This window comes from Equus przewalskii, chromosome 24 (genome assembly GCF_037783145.1).
Source record: "Equus przewalskii isolate Varuska chromosome 24, EquPr2, whole genome shotgun sequence".
Taxonomy (NCBI): Eukaryota; Metazoa; Chordata; class Mammalia; order Perissodactyla; family Equidae; genus Equus; species Equus przewalskii.
In genome coordinates, this window is record NC_091854.1 from 13026464 (window position 1) to 13039085 (window position 12622).

The 12622-nt window shown below is 35.9% G+C and overlaps 1 protein-coding gene and 1 long non-coding RNA gene across 19 annotated transcripts in view; one reads left to right on the forward strand and one right to left on the reverse strand.

The window, feature by feature from the left end:
• The window catches only part of LOC139079168 (uncharacterized), a 196059-nt gene that overhangs the window by 147363 nt on the left and 36074 nt on the right, over positions 1-12622 (reverse strand). The window lies entirely within an intron of this gene.
• COL24A1 (collagen type XXIV alpha 1 chain) overlaps positions 1-12622 on the forward strand; it is a 349075-nt gene that overhangs the window by 5355 nt on the left and 331098 nt on the right. For all 16 annotated transcript variants that reach the window (XR_011532521.1, XR_011532522.1, XM_008516954.2 and 13 more), the window contains one exon: positions 3188-3252. Coding sequence is in view for 12 of the 16 variants with exons in the window: in XM_008516954.2 (XP_008515176.2) it covers positions 3188-3252 (65 nt within the window). In the remaining 4 variants the exon portion in view is untranslated. The remainder of the gene's footprint in view (positions 1-3187; positions 3253-12622) is intronic.

Sequence of the window (12622 nt, forward strand, 5' to 3'; positions counted from 1 at the left end):
GCATAGGTACTTCTGTTACTTTATATTAGTGACACATGGTCCAGACAGACAAAAAAGTGAACAAAAACAGACGTGCTTTGAATATTTGAAAAATATTCATATTTAATACATTAGCTAGACTTCTTGTTAGAGTAAACTAAATATATGAACAAATTAGCAAATTTAGTAGACTATTTCAGGTTGCTTAATTAAAAGAGTATTGGCCAGAACTGTAGGAAGACCTGGATTTGTGGTTAAATGACCTGTCCTTTATACATAATGATTTATAGAACATCTTGCTCAGTAATTTGATCTTTGTCCTTTAATGCCAGTTTATCAATGGAATCCCACCATAGACACAAACTTTAGGGTTTTATAATTGGAATGTAAAATATAAAATTTATATTATGTCATCATGTAATAGATGAGTCAGCTGAGACTCAGAAAATTGAAATGATCCACCCAAGGTCACACAGTGAGTTAGAAATAGAACCAGGATTAGTCTTTGACTCTCAGTCTATTGTTACCTTTTTATTAACCATGTTGTTTTCTCTCCAACTTACTACAGTTTTAATTTTAACTTACATGAGGACTCTAGCACGTCTCAGCACTGTATGTACAGCACAACAGGGGGGAAGGGCAAAGCACAGTTGCTGCCCTTAAGAACTCTATCATCTACTGCTAATGTCGAATTGCGATATTTTTTCTTTATTAAGTAAATGTATAGTAAATGTAATATCATGGGAAGGGAGGAAAAAAACCAAAGAAATAAACAAGCCTGGCCCAACTAGACATTTCCCAGAAAGCTTAAATTCATTAGACATCCATTTTATACAATGATGGAATTTGGCTCTTTATCAAAGGATTATGTCAATTAAACTTGATGTCTTCTCTGTGTTCCCACTTCAGAGACAAGAAAAACAGTTAAAATGAAAAAAAAAAAAAGAAGAACAAGAAAAAGAAGAAGGCTTCCACTTACCCTACCATAGCACATTTTTTTAAAAAAATTTCTTTCTCTTCTTTCTTTTTTGGACATCCAACTAAAAGCATCCTTATTTTCCTTTACTTTTCTCAAGTGTTAAAAGAATTAGGTCCATAGGGAAGAACTGAATTCCTCAGTCATTGGGAGATGTTACTGTTACTCCCTTCCTGTTCAAAAATATTTATCATGCCAATTTCATGTAAGAAATGGATAAAAGATGAAGACCTATTGCTTTCTCAGATATTTACTTACTAATTAATCATAAAACGTACAACATATATGGGCTATAATAAAGTTACAATTAAAGCATCAAGAGTATGGGAAAGATCCAGTTCTCTTTAGGCTTGATGGGAAACTTTTTGGAGCAGGTGTTGTTCAAATTGGACTTTGATGATACTTAAGATTCTGACAGGTGGAGACTGAGGGGGCACTTCGGGCACTTACAAAGTCTGTCCAGGGAAAAGAAAATAACGTGATATGGCTGAAGTTTTGGGGTTGTTGGGGGTAGTAGGATCCATATTGCTAAAAAAAGGACATAGGAGCAGAATGATAAGGGCCTTGAACACCAGTTGAGGAACTTGACTTTTCCTGTTCTTCCTTAATTGGCTATTAGTTTTGGGCATAATTAAAAAAGAGACAGAAAATCTATTTTAATCATCGATCTCTACCTCTCCATTAGTCATCAGCTTTAGTACATAGGTAAACTTACATAAGGTATGGCTCAACTGATTTGTCATAATCCCCTAAAATCACCTGGCTAAGGGATGATGTTTGATGTTTGATTCCTCACACCAGGAATGGACTTGTTAACATGTCTAAAAAGAACTTTATTTTCCATTTTTCTCCCCTAAGGTTATTGGGGAAGCTATGAGTTGGCTGAATTGCTAAGTGAATAGTGCTGGTTGTTGTAACATTCATTAATTAGCTTTGTTCTGAATGGAAAAGTGCCTGTTGGGTTGTTTCTAAGCTCTAAGTGAGCCAGATTACCTTGGGCAGGTGAGATGTGCTTTCTTTCACATTCCATTTTCTACTAAGATGGGATAATTCTGTCTCCTTCAGTGACTGAAATACACTCTTCTTCAGTAAGTGTAATCCTGAGCTATTCTCTAGTCTCACTGATATATATCCTGCCGATTATTTGTTGGAAGTATAAATTTGAAAGGAAAAGAGCTTCTTTTTACTCAAACTCTAGATCATATTGGGATCCACCCTGGAGAACCAAGAGAAATCATTTTAATCTCATAGAGTGGTCCTCAACTTTGTTTACACATTAGAATCACCTGGGAAGTGTCTAAAAGTCCCTGTACCATAGACAAATTAAAATCAGCATCTCTGGGAGTGGTGGTGAGGAGAGCAGGGCCCGAGTATTAGCAGTTGTTAAAACTCCCCAGGTGACTCCCCTGTGCAGCTGAGGTGAAAACAGATCATCTCTTACATCTCTTGAGCATCATCTATTCCAGAATAACGGCCTCAGAGTGTGATCCCCAGATCAGCAGCATCAGCATTGCGTGGGAAATAAATGCAAAATATCAAGCCTCACCCCAGACCTAGTGAGTCAGAAACTCTCAAGGTGGGCCCAGCAATCTTTAATAAGCCCTACCGATGATTCTGATGCACACTAAAGTTTGAAAACCACCGATCTAGAGCAGTAGAAAAGGATAAAAAAAAAGGGTCAAATAATCCTATTTGTGTCATGCCATAAAATTAGATATATGTGATCTAGGCAAAATAATATTTATTTAAGTTTATTTTAAACACAATGTAACTATAGATAGTGAATAGTTTAAGTTGTTTTTTGTCAGAGTTTGGTACACACACAATCTATATTAGAATCGCCTAGTTAAAAATGTATGCATCCTGAGGATCCACTCCAAATTTATCAATCGTAATCTCTGCAGCAAGGGCCAGAGTCTGCATTTTTCATAAGCACCTCAGGTGGTTCTTCCTCACCAAAAAAGGGGAGAAAACCTTTCTGAGATCTATTTAAACGATGAAGAAAGTAGGGCATAAAGCGATAAAAAGTGTGCCCAAGTCACAAAATAAGTAGCAAAGCTGGAACTTAAATGCAGAGCCTTTGCTCCTAACCGATATGGATATTGAAATACTGTGTTAATTAAAATAATAGCTTAATTCCTAATCTTGCACTAGGGTTCATTTTGGATTTTATGTGATTTACAGGTTGTAAATGCCCCACTAAGTTTTTCCCAATTCTTTTTCTGTTTTTAGGAAACTGCTTCTTCATTTTATTGTGCTATGTGTGGCAGTGGGCACTGTTCATGCACAAGAACAAGGTAAGAAAGTTACCTTCTTATTTGCTTGTATAAAAATTCTGCTTCCAGACAGCAAAAGTACATGACTTTAATGTCATGATAACCCTAAATTCAACATTAAATGATAAAAATTCTACCCAGTACAATGAGAATGTAAGGGTGAAGAAACCAATTTTGGGGGGAAATATGACCTTTAAGAAATTACTCAGATCTTCCGTCTGTGAAATTGCTTACATTTTTAAGCAAACTCTCTACAAAAGGGAAGTTTTGTACAGTAAAAAGGCTTTGCTTGTGAGTTCGTTTTCAGTGGGAGTTCTTGGGGGTGGCAAACTGTGACTGAATTACCTTTGCACTTCTTGAAACAACACAAGCATATACTAAATGTTCCATCTAGATTTACATCATTACAAAACAAAATAAAATTTGCATACCAGTGGGATTTCATTTAATTCAAACGGAGAGTTTAGAAAATAGTTCAATGTTTTGTTTTGTCTTTGCTTGCTAGCTAGTTGCTCTGATAGTGTACAGATAGAATTTCAGAAATCTATGTATACTCTAATTTATTATTTGGTGAGGAAGATTGGCCTTGAGCTAACATCCGTTGCCAATCTTCCTCTTTTTGTTTGAGAAAGATTGTTCCTGAGCTAACGTCTATGCCAATCTTCCTCTATTTTGTATGTGGGACGATGCCACACTATGGCTTGATGAGCAATGTGTAGGTCTGCAACTGGGATCTGAACCTGAGAAGTCTGGGCCACCAAAGCAGAGTGCGTGAACTTAAACACTATGCCACTGGGCTGGTGCCTCTTAAGGTTTTTTGAAGATTAATTGAAAAACTTCCTGTAAAGAACACAAAACAGTACCTGGAACATAGGGAGCACTCAATAAATGTGAACTAGTTTAGATGATCTTATTATTATTATTATCATATATTACATTAAATTGCCATACAGGCAATTTTATACAAAGTAATAGAAATTTACACAAAATAATACAACTTAATAGTCAGTTAACCGTGGGGGCTGGCCCCATGGCCGAGTGGTGAAGTTCACGTGCTCTGCTTTGGTGGCCCAGGGTTCTGCCAGTTCAGATCCTGGGCGCGGACATGGCACTGCTCGTCAGGCCATGCTGAGGCAGTGTCCCACATGCCACAACTAGAGGGACCCACAACTAGAACATGCAACTATGTACTGGGCGGACAAGTACAAAGACAAGTAAATGAAATACATGTAGGTAGAGAGATGGCACAAAGGAAGGGGTAGTACTCTATCTGATTGACCAAGCTGACAAGGGGACATAGATAGATATTCTGTCAAATAGCACACAGATGAATTAAAATATATTTTGGAAGGCATTTTCTAGTTCTCTTTTATGGGGAAATTAGGTCCTATGTCACATGTAACTTCATGAAATGCTATTCTTGACCAAGTCATTTCTGTTACTTTATTTTGCTTTAAGTATCCATGAAGAGGAGATAAACTCTCTCTCTTAATTTCTTATTATTATCATTAGCTTCTGAGAACTTATTATGTACCAGTCCCTAGAATATGTATTTTCTTCACCACTTCCTCATCACAAGGTTTTTATAATTATGCCTGTGATAGAATTGTTGAGACCAAGATTAAGAAGAATAAGTAAATATCCTAAGAGGAACCAAGATTTGAACTCAGGTATTTTGACTGCAAAGTCTACGAATTCTTTAAAATTAAGCCTCTTGGGCCATAGAGAAGATAAGAAAGAGGATGAGAATTGCCATTATTAATTAAATATATAGTTTTTGTTTTGTTCTTTGCTGGTACTTTACATATATTATTCTAATCCTCATAATGAGTCTGCAGTGTAGGTATTACAGATGAAGAAATTGAGGCTCAAAGAAGGGGCTTGCCCAGGCCCACACAGCTGAGACTAGAATCTAGGTCTGTCCATTTTTAATGACAAAAAAACCCTCTTCCCACTACACATACCCTTGCTTCACAATTGCTGTCCACTGGTGTTATGAATTTAATAATTTACAAAATGTATCATCAAAATATTAAAAGCTCAGGCAAAGAAAGATATAAGGAAAACTGAATATTTATGAATAGATTTTTAAAACTTCAGAAATAATGAAATGAGTAATTGAAAGGAATAATATCTTTCTTTCAACCTTAAGATTTCACTTACAGAATAGAAAATGTGCTTTTATTTCAGGATGAACATCATAATTTTAGTCTTCTTATAACCATAAAATCTTATTGTGAGTTCTTAAAAAAAAGAAAAATCTTTTAACACCTCTTTGACTTTAGAAAATTGGATACTTTTGAACACAAAAAAGAGATGAAAGTAGTAGTATGTTATCAGAAACTTGGAAGTACTTTTTTCCTAAAATATATTTTTTGTTAAATTGGCATGATACAATAATGATACAATGATACATGATACAATGATCAATAACATCTAATCAGGAGATTAGAAAAACATTTTCAGAGACATTGTGATTTTTATGGTGATCACAAATATCACCATCTTAATACTGACGAATACATCTATTTGAGCTAGAGATTATCCCAAATTATACTTCTCAGAGTATATTTATTTCTGCTAATGAGAGTTTTCAAAACTTAAAAAAAGTACAAATATATAGTTTAAAAGTCAAGTTGTACTACATATAACAATAAACAGTATCCCTTGACCTTACCCACTCCTGCAATCCTCTACCCAAACCTCTTTTAGTACTGTCTTTTGATTTTAACCTCTATATTTCTTAATAAGATGCCTATATACTGTACTGCCTTCCTATTTTTGATGATGAGGATTTCACATTTTTATATTATCTTATGCCCCCCTCTTCCCTTTCTTCTATCTTCTCAATATACTTTAAAAATTTTTTTTTTTGCTGAGGAAGATTTGCTCTGAGCTAACACCTGGTGCCAATCTTCCTCTTTCTTTTGCTTGAGGAAGATCAGCCTTGAGCTAACATCTGTGCCCGTCTTCCTCTATTTTGTATGTTGGTTGCCACCACAGCATGGCTGATGAGTAGTGTAGGTCTACACCCAGAATCCAAACCTATGAACCTGGGCTGCCAAAGCAGAGTGCACCAAACTTAACCACTCTGCCACAGGGCTGGCCCCATATCCTCTCAAATATACTTTTATCAAAGTTTTTGGTTAAATTAATGTTTATAATTTACCTTATCACGACCATGTGTGTATCTTTTTTCTACCCCTGAACTATGTAAGTTTATATTTTCTTTCCTGTACAATATTACAAGATTATTGTCTCCTTTTTTTGTTTGCTTTGTGTTCTATGTCACTATCATTAATTCTTCTCAGATACTCTGTAAGACTTCTAAAACTTCTGTGAAAAATATTTTCCAAAAAAGTATACAAATACTCTAACCATTTGATATTTTTTTCTTGGTGATATTCCTTCTAGAAGCTAAAATTCTCCTGTTATACTGTGGATTGGTAGTTCTTTAAGCTTCCTGTAGAGTTGATGTCTCTCACCTCTGTTACATCCAGTGTCTTGGAACTCATATTTCCCTTTTTCATTGTCCATTTCATTATCTGAATGGAGCATATCATCCAGTAGCATCCTAAAAACATGTACTTAGGTGGTACACTGTTTGCAACACTGCATTTCTAAGAATGTCTTTATTTTACCCATAAGCTTAAGGGTAGTTTGGGTGGGTATAGAAGTTTAGGCTTTTGTCTGTTGTCTTTTGGCTTGCAGTTAAGAAATCTTACATTATACTAATATTATACACATTTGAGATTCTTTACATGTGACCTTTTATTTTCCTCTTTAAACCCTTAAGATAATTTCTTTATCCTTGATACTTTGAAATTTCACAATAATATGCCTTGGTACAAGTCTTTTTTCAATTTATTGTGCTGAGCACTCAGTAGACCCTTTCACTGTGGAAACAGCTTTCATTTTCTGGAATTTTCCTGTGTTAGTTCTTTCTCTTTGATATATTTACTTCCTCATTCTGCAAGTTCTGCCGGTCAGATGTTGGTTCTTCTTGATTGAGCTCCTTATTTTCAGCTCCTAATTCCCATCTTTGTTTTTTGTTCTATTTTATATTAGATTTTCATGAGTCACTATTTCAAACATTTAAATTTTTTATTTCTGCTGTATTTAAATTTTTAAGAGCCTTCTCACTCAGATTGTTCCCTTTTTTTAAAAAAAATAACATCTTGTTCTTCTTTCTTTGATGCAATATCTACTCTTATCTCTCCAAAGATAAGAATAATTTTTTTGAACTTTTCTTCTGCTCCCTGAATTGTCTTTGTATCCTACAAATTTTTGTTTTGGTCTGTCTTTTATGTTGGAAAACTTCTTTATTAGTCTGTAGTACCTGTGTTATCATTTAAAAGTAAGGCACTAAAAATAGGCTCAGAAATTCTGTTTGCATGGGTAAGCTTGTTAACTGGTATATTTTACATATGGGGCGATGAGGTAGGAAGTTAGCTGACCATCTTGTTGGACCGTGAATGTCTAAGGCTGTACAGTTTCTTTAGAGGAGAATTCTCCAATATTTTACCTATAGAATATAATCCTGGTTGCCACTATGATTGGAGTTAAGTGATATAAAAAGGTTCTTGCCGGGAGCGAGGAGAGTCTGTCTCACCATTTAGTATATAGATTTTTTTTTTTTTGAGGAAGATTAGCCCTGAGTTAACATCTTCCACCAATCCTCCTCTTTTGTCACTGAGGTAGACCAGCCCTGAGCTAGCATCCGTGACCATCTTCCTCTACTTTACGTGTGGGATTCCTGCCACAGCATGGCCTGACAAGTGGTGCGTCGGTCTGCACCTGGGATCCAAACTGACGAACCCTGGGCCACTGAAGCAGAGCGTGGAAACTTAACCACTGCACCACCAGGCAGGTGGTTGCTATGTTTTCAGTTATTCCTTTAAATTTTAACACAGCTAAGAAAACCAATTAAAATAGCCTACTAATAAATATAAATTTTGTATTTGTTTTATAACCAGGTTTTAGGTATAACCTAATGAATAAATGATTCTATTTCAAGAAAAAATTATTTTTAAGGCTGAGTTTTCTAAGGATTGACAGATATAGATCCCTTTTCTTACCTGACACAGGCTACTTTCGGTATTACTCTGTGTTGGTGGGCTGGCTGCCAGTGAGATTGGCATAGCTGCAACACCTCGACATGATAACCTACACCGGTGAGATGCATAACTAATTGTCAACATGCACAGCATTCTCAGGTCCATGATCCCTAGGTGTGGCAACCACATGTGCAGAAATCTCTGTGTAGAATACTCATCTCCAAGAAGAATATTTCCTGTGGAAATTTATCCAAAATGTGTTTATTGTTAATGGAGAAGCAGCTCATTCCAGCTGTAGTAACTCCAAGTATTTTCTGCCAAAATTCCTTAAGGACACAACCAACAATTTTACACATAGGTTAAAGCTTCATTATCACTTTATAAATAAGTTTACTTTTATCTCTTTATCCAGAATAAATGTGTTATTTACATTAAGAGTACTTTAAAGTCACAACTGCCACTTTTAGCATACCCAGTGTGACAGTCATGCTAAAGCATAGGTGTTCTGGAGCCAGAAGCCTGGGTTTGTGTCCAGGTTCCAATGCTTACTAGTCATGTGACCTTGAGCAAGTTCCTTAAATACTCTGAGCATCATTTTCAGCAACTCTAAAGTCGAGATAATAATAGTTCTGACTACATAGGGTTGTTGTGTGGATAAAATGAGGTAACTCATGTCAAGTGCTTAGTGCGTGCCTCTTATATGATGAGCATACAATAAATTTTAGTAGAAAAAAAGAGTATTCCAGATTCTTTTCTTTTTCCATATACTCATAATATTGAAAAAATAAAATAAATCAAAATAATTGGCTTTAAATAACTTCCTTTAGTTCCTTAGTAAGCTGGAAGCCAAGAATCCTGAAATTGAGTCTTGATTCTGGCACTGACTAACTATTTGGCTGAGACTATATAGAACAACAGAAAGTGGATATTGGGCAATTATCTAGTTAATTTAGTCAATTTGGGTAAATTGGCAATGACAAGAACAGTATATTGAGGCCTGTATAATCTTTCTCATTTACAACTTTGGTGATTTTATTTTAAACCATCGTTTTATTTTTTCATTCCTACAAACTAGAAAGAATATAGCTTTGGGGACTTAACTGACCCAGAGATATAAAAATTTTAAACAGTGAGAATTTATTAAAATCAAGTGCTATATTATATTAATTTAGTCATTTAATAATGAGTTAACATCATAATTTATTACACTGTTAAGTGGTATTACTCTTTACTTTTTATCTAAAAGTTGATGACTTTCTTTTAAATCTTTTAAGCTATGATTACTAAGAAATGTAAGAATCCTTACATTTTGAGGGATAAACATATTACTACCCTTGTTCTTCCAGTTTATGATGGAATATTGTTGAGTATTGACAAGTAAAATGGTTCTTTGGCTCTCTGTACTTGTAAAACAAGTGTAACCATTGGCTCTCCCATATCTATTTCTTTAGGTATGTATTATTCTTCATGATTATATAGTCACTGGTTTTAGAGTCAAATACTTGGGTATGAACCATAGTTTTATTGTCTACTGAAACTTAATTTCTCATTTTTCCCTTCCTCTCTCTCATCTTCCCATCCTCCCTTCCTCCCTCCCTCTCCATGCTTCCCCCCTCTCTCTCTCCTTCTACCTCTCCCTCTTCTGCCCTCTCCCCTTCTTTCTTTTCTTCTAACTAGTGATAATATTATCAGTGCTGTTTACTATACAAGTTTCAAAGAAAAGGCAAGCAAGGTTGGAGTGTCTGTGCTTATTTCTCAGCATGAGCCTTGCAGGCTTAGAAAGCTGATTTTATTAGCATACTGAGAGAAGATCTATTTGTCATTAGTGTATAAAAAACAACAACAAACAAAAATTGCACTGAAGGCTTAAAGAGGAGGTATTACTTGGACTCAGTCTTATAAGATCAATAAACTTGGCATGAAACGATATACTTAGCAGGGCTCTAAAAGAATGGGATTTAAAAAAATAAAACACAGATAAGTTTTGATATGGCAGGAAATTCAAGGAGAAGTAAAAAATATTGGGAGTGGAGAATGCCGTGGAATAAGCAGTTATAGCATTGAAAAGAAAAATGTGTAAGGGCTAGTGTAAATTAAGGGGCAGTCCCCAAGACCATGCTTACTTCTGACACCAGCTGCAAGTTTGAGAGTCCCCAAGACCACCTTCTGGCTCAATAATGCTTTAGAAGGACCCACAGAATTTAGTGAAATCTGTTACACTCACAGTTATGGTTTATGACAACAAAAGGACACAGATTAAAATCAGTCCAGGGAAGAGACACATGGGACAGAGTCTAGGAAAGTCCCACATGTGGAGCTTCCAGTTGTTCTCTCCCAGTGGAGTCATGGTCAGTGCCAACTTTCTCAGCGATGGTAGTGACAATATCCACCGACTACTGTTAACCAGTGAAGCTGCCTGAACCCTCCTGTCCAGAGTCTTTACTGGGGCTTCATCATTTAGACACGATCGACTGCCCACATAGCTGACCTCAGTCTCTAGTCCCTCTTGAAGTTGAATTGATACCACATGACCCAAAATCCTAACAATAAATCACATTGTTAGACTCTCTGTTGTGGCCCAGGGCCCCCAGGTAAACAAAGATATTTTTATCAGGCAACATAGTCAAGGGCTTTGAGATTACCTCCCAGGCGCTGAGGATAAAGGCAAGAGAGCTCTTCGGGCAAGGTTAAATTCTTTACTACCCAGGTAGCATGTGGGATTTGGGTGCCATAGCAGAAAGTTTGAAAAAGTGGAATCAAGATGAGGGTCCCAGTGACTCACTTACATTACTTAACGGTTTTGCAATAAGGCCATCGTATCACTCACAATTATAAGGATCTTCTTCCGTGTGCTAATCTGTTCAGCCTCATAAACTGTATCATAGACACACAGAGTTCTATGCAAAATTCAATGTAAAAATTATTTTAGGATGAAGTCAAAATCCCTTAATGAGGGAGTGAGGGGATGGAAAGTGGTAAAAAGACTTTTTTAAACAGGGGATCACAAGGTTGAAAGAGGATAGATACTTCATTCCTTGTTTAATGTTCCCTTTTATTTCTAATATGAAATTTATTACTGAGAGGGATCCTTTTTTCCTACATTATAAATCTTTCTCTTCTGCTGTTTGGGTTTTGATCAACTTTGACATTTGGTATAAACTAAAAAGACGAAAGTTTATTAGGAAGGCATGAGATGTGAGACTAGAAACGTAGGAAGGGGTTAGATCATTAAGGCCCTGAGGGCTGAAATAAGAAGTTTGAGTTTGTATTAAAAGCTGTGAGAACTACTGATGTGTTATAGGAAGGAGTGTCATGAACTAAACATTTTGTTCTATACTTTAGAAAGGTTTCTCTAGCAGCAGTGTGGGTGATGGATTGGACAAGGATGTGTTATAAGAGGCAGAGAAATTGATTAGGAGGCTGATATCATCTGACTAAAAGTAAAGAGGGCCTAACAAAGGCTTGTGTTGGACTTGGTGACTGAATTGCTATGGAGAATGGGTGGGAAGGAAGTATCAGAGATGATTACCAGGTTGGATAATTGGATTGATTTTAACTCATTCATTCAAGCAATACTTACTGTGGACCTAGTAAATGACTTTGTTTTAATCCCTGTTCTATATGCTGGAAGGTAACAGTAAAACAAGATGAAGTCCTGCCCTCACAGAATTACATTTCAACTAGGAAGCCAAGAAATAGGCAAGTTTATATATATATATATATATCTACATATATTTTTATTTTTTTTTACTAAATTTTCAGTGCTATGAAGAAAAAATAAGGCACCATAAGACATTAGAGAGTTAGAGAGTTATTGGGGCAAAGAGGATGACTATTTTCTATTTTAGGTAATGTGGTCAGGGAAGGCCTCTCTGAGGTCACATTTGAGCCTAGATCTGAATGAACTAAGGGTTTAGAGCATTCTAAGCAGAGAGAATAAGTGCAAATACTATGAGTTAGTAATGAGTTTAGTGGTTTTAAGGAATAAGAAAAGGCCAGTTTGTTTGGAGCAAGTAAGGTGAGATGAAATGAAAAGAGATGAGATCAGAGAGGTAAGAAGGGAGCTGATGACATAGGTTTCATACACAATGTGAAGAGGAGGGATTGTATTTTTAGTGCAATGGGTAGCCATTGGAGGATTTTGTTCAGGAGAGTGGCATGATATAATTGATACTATAAAAGTACTAACTCTGGCTGCTGGTGTGGTACTGGGGCTCTTCATTGAGAAAGACATTAAAATAAGAGGAACAAACTTTGAGGAAAATATATTGAGTTAGAAGTGCTTACGAGACATCTAATTTCTACTGGATGAATTCAATAGGCAATTGGATATG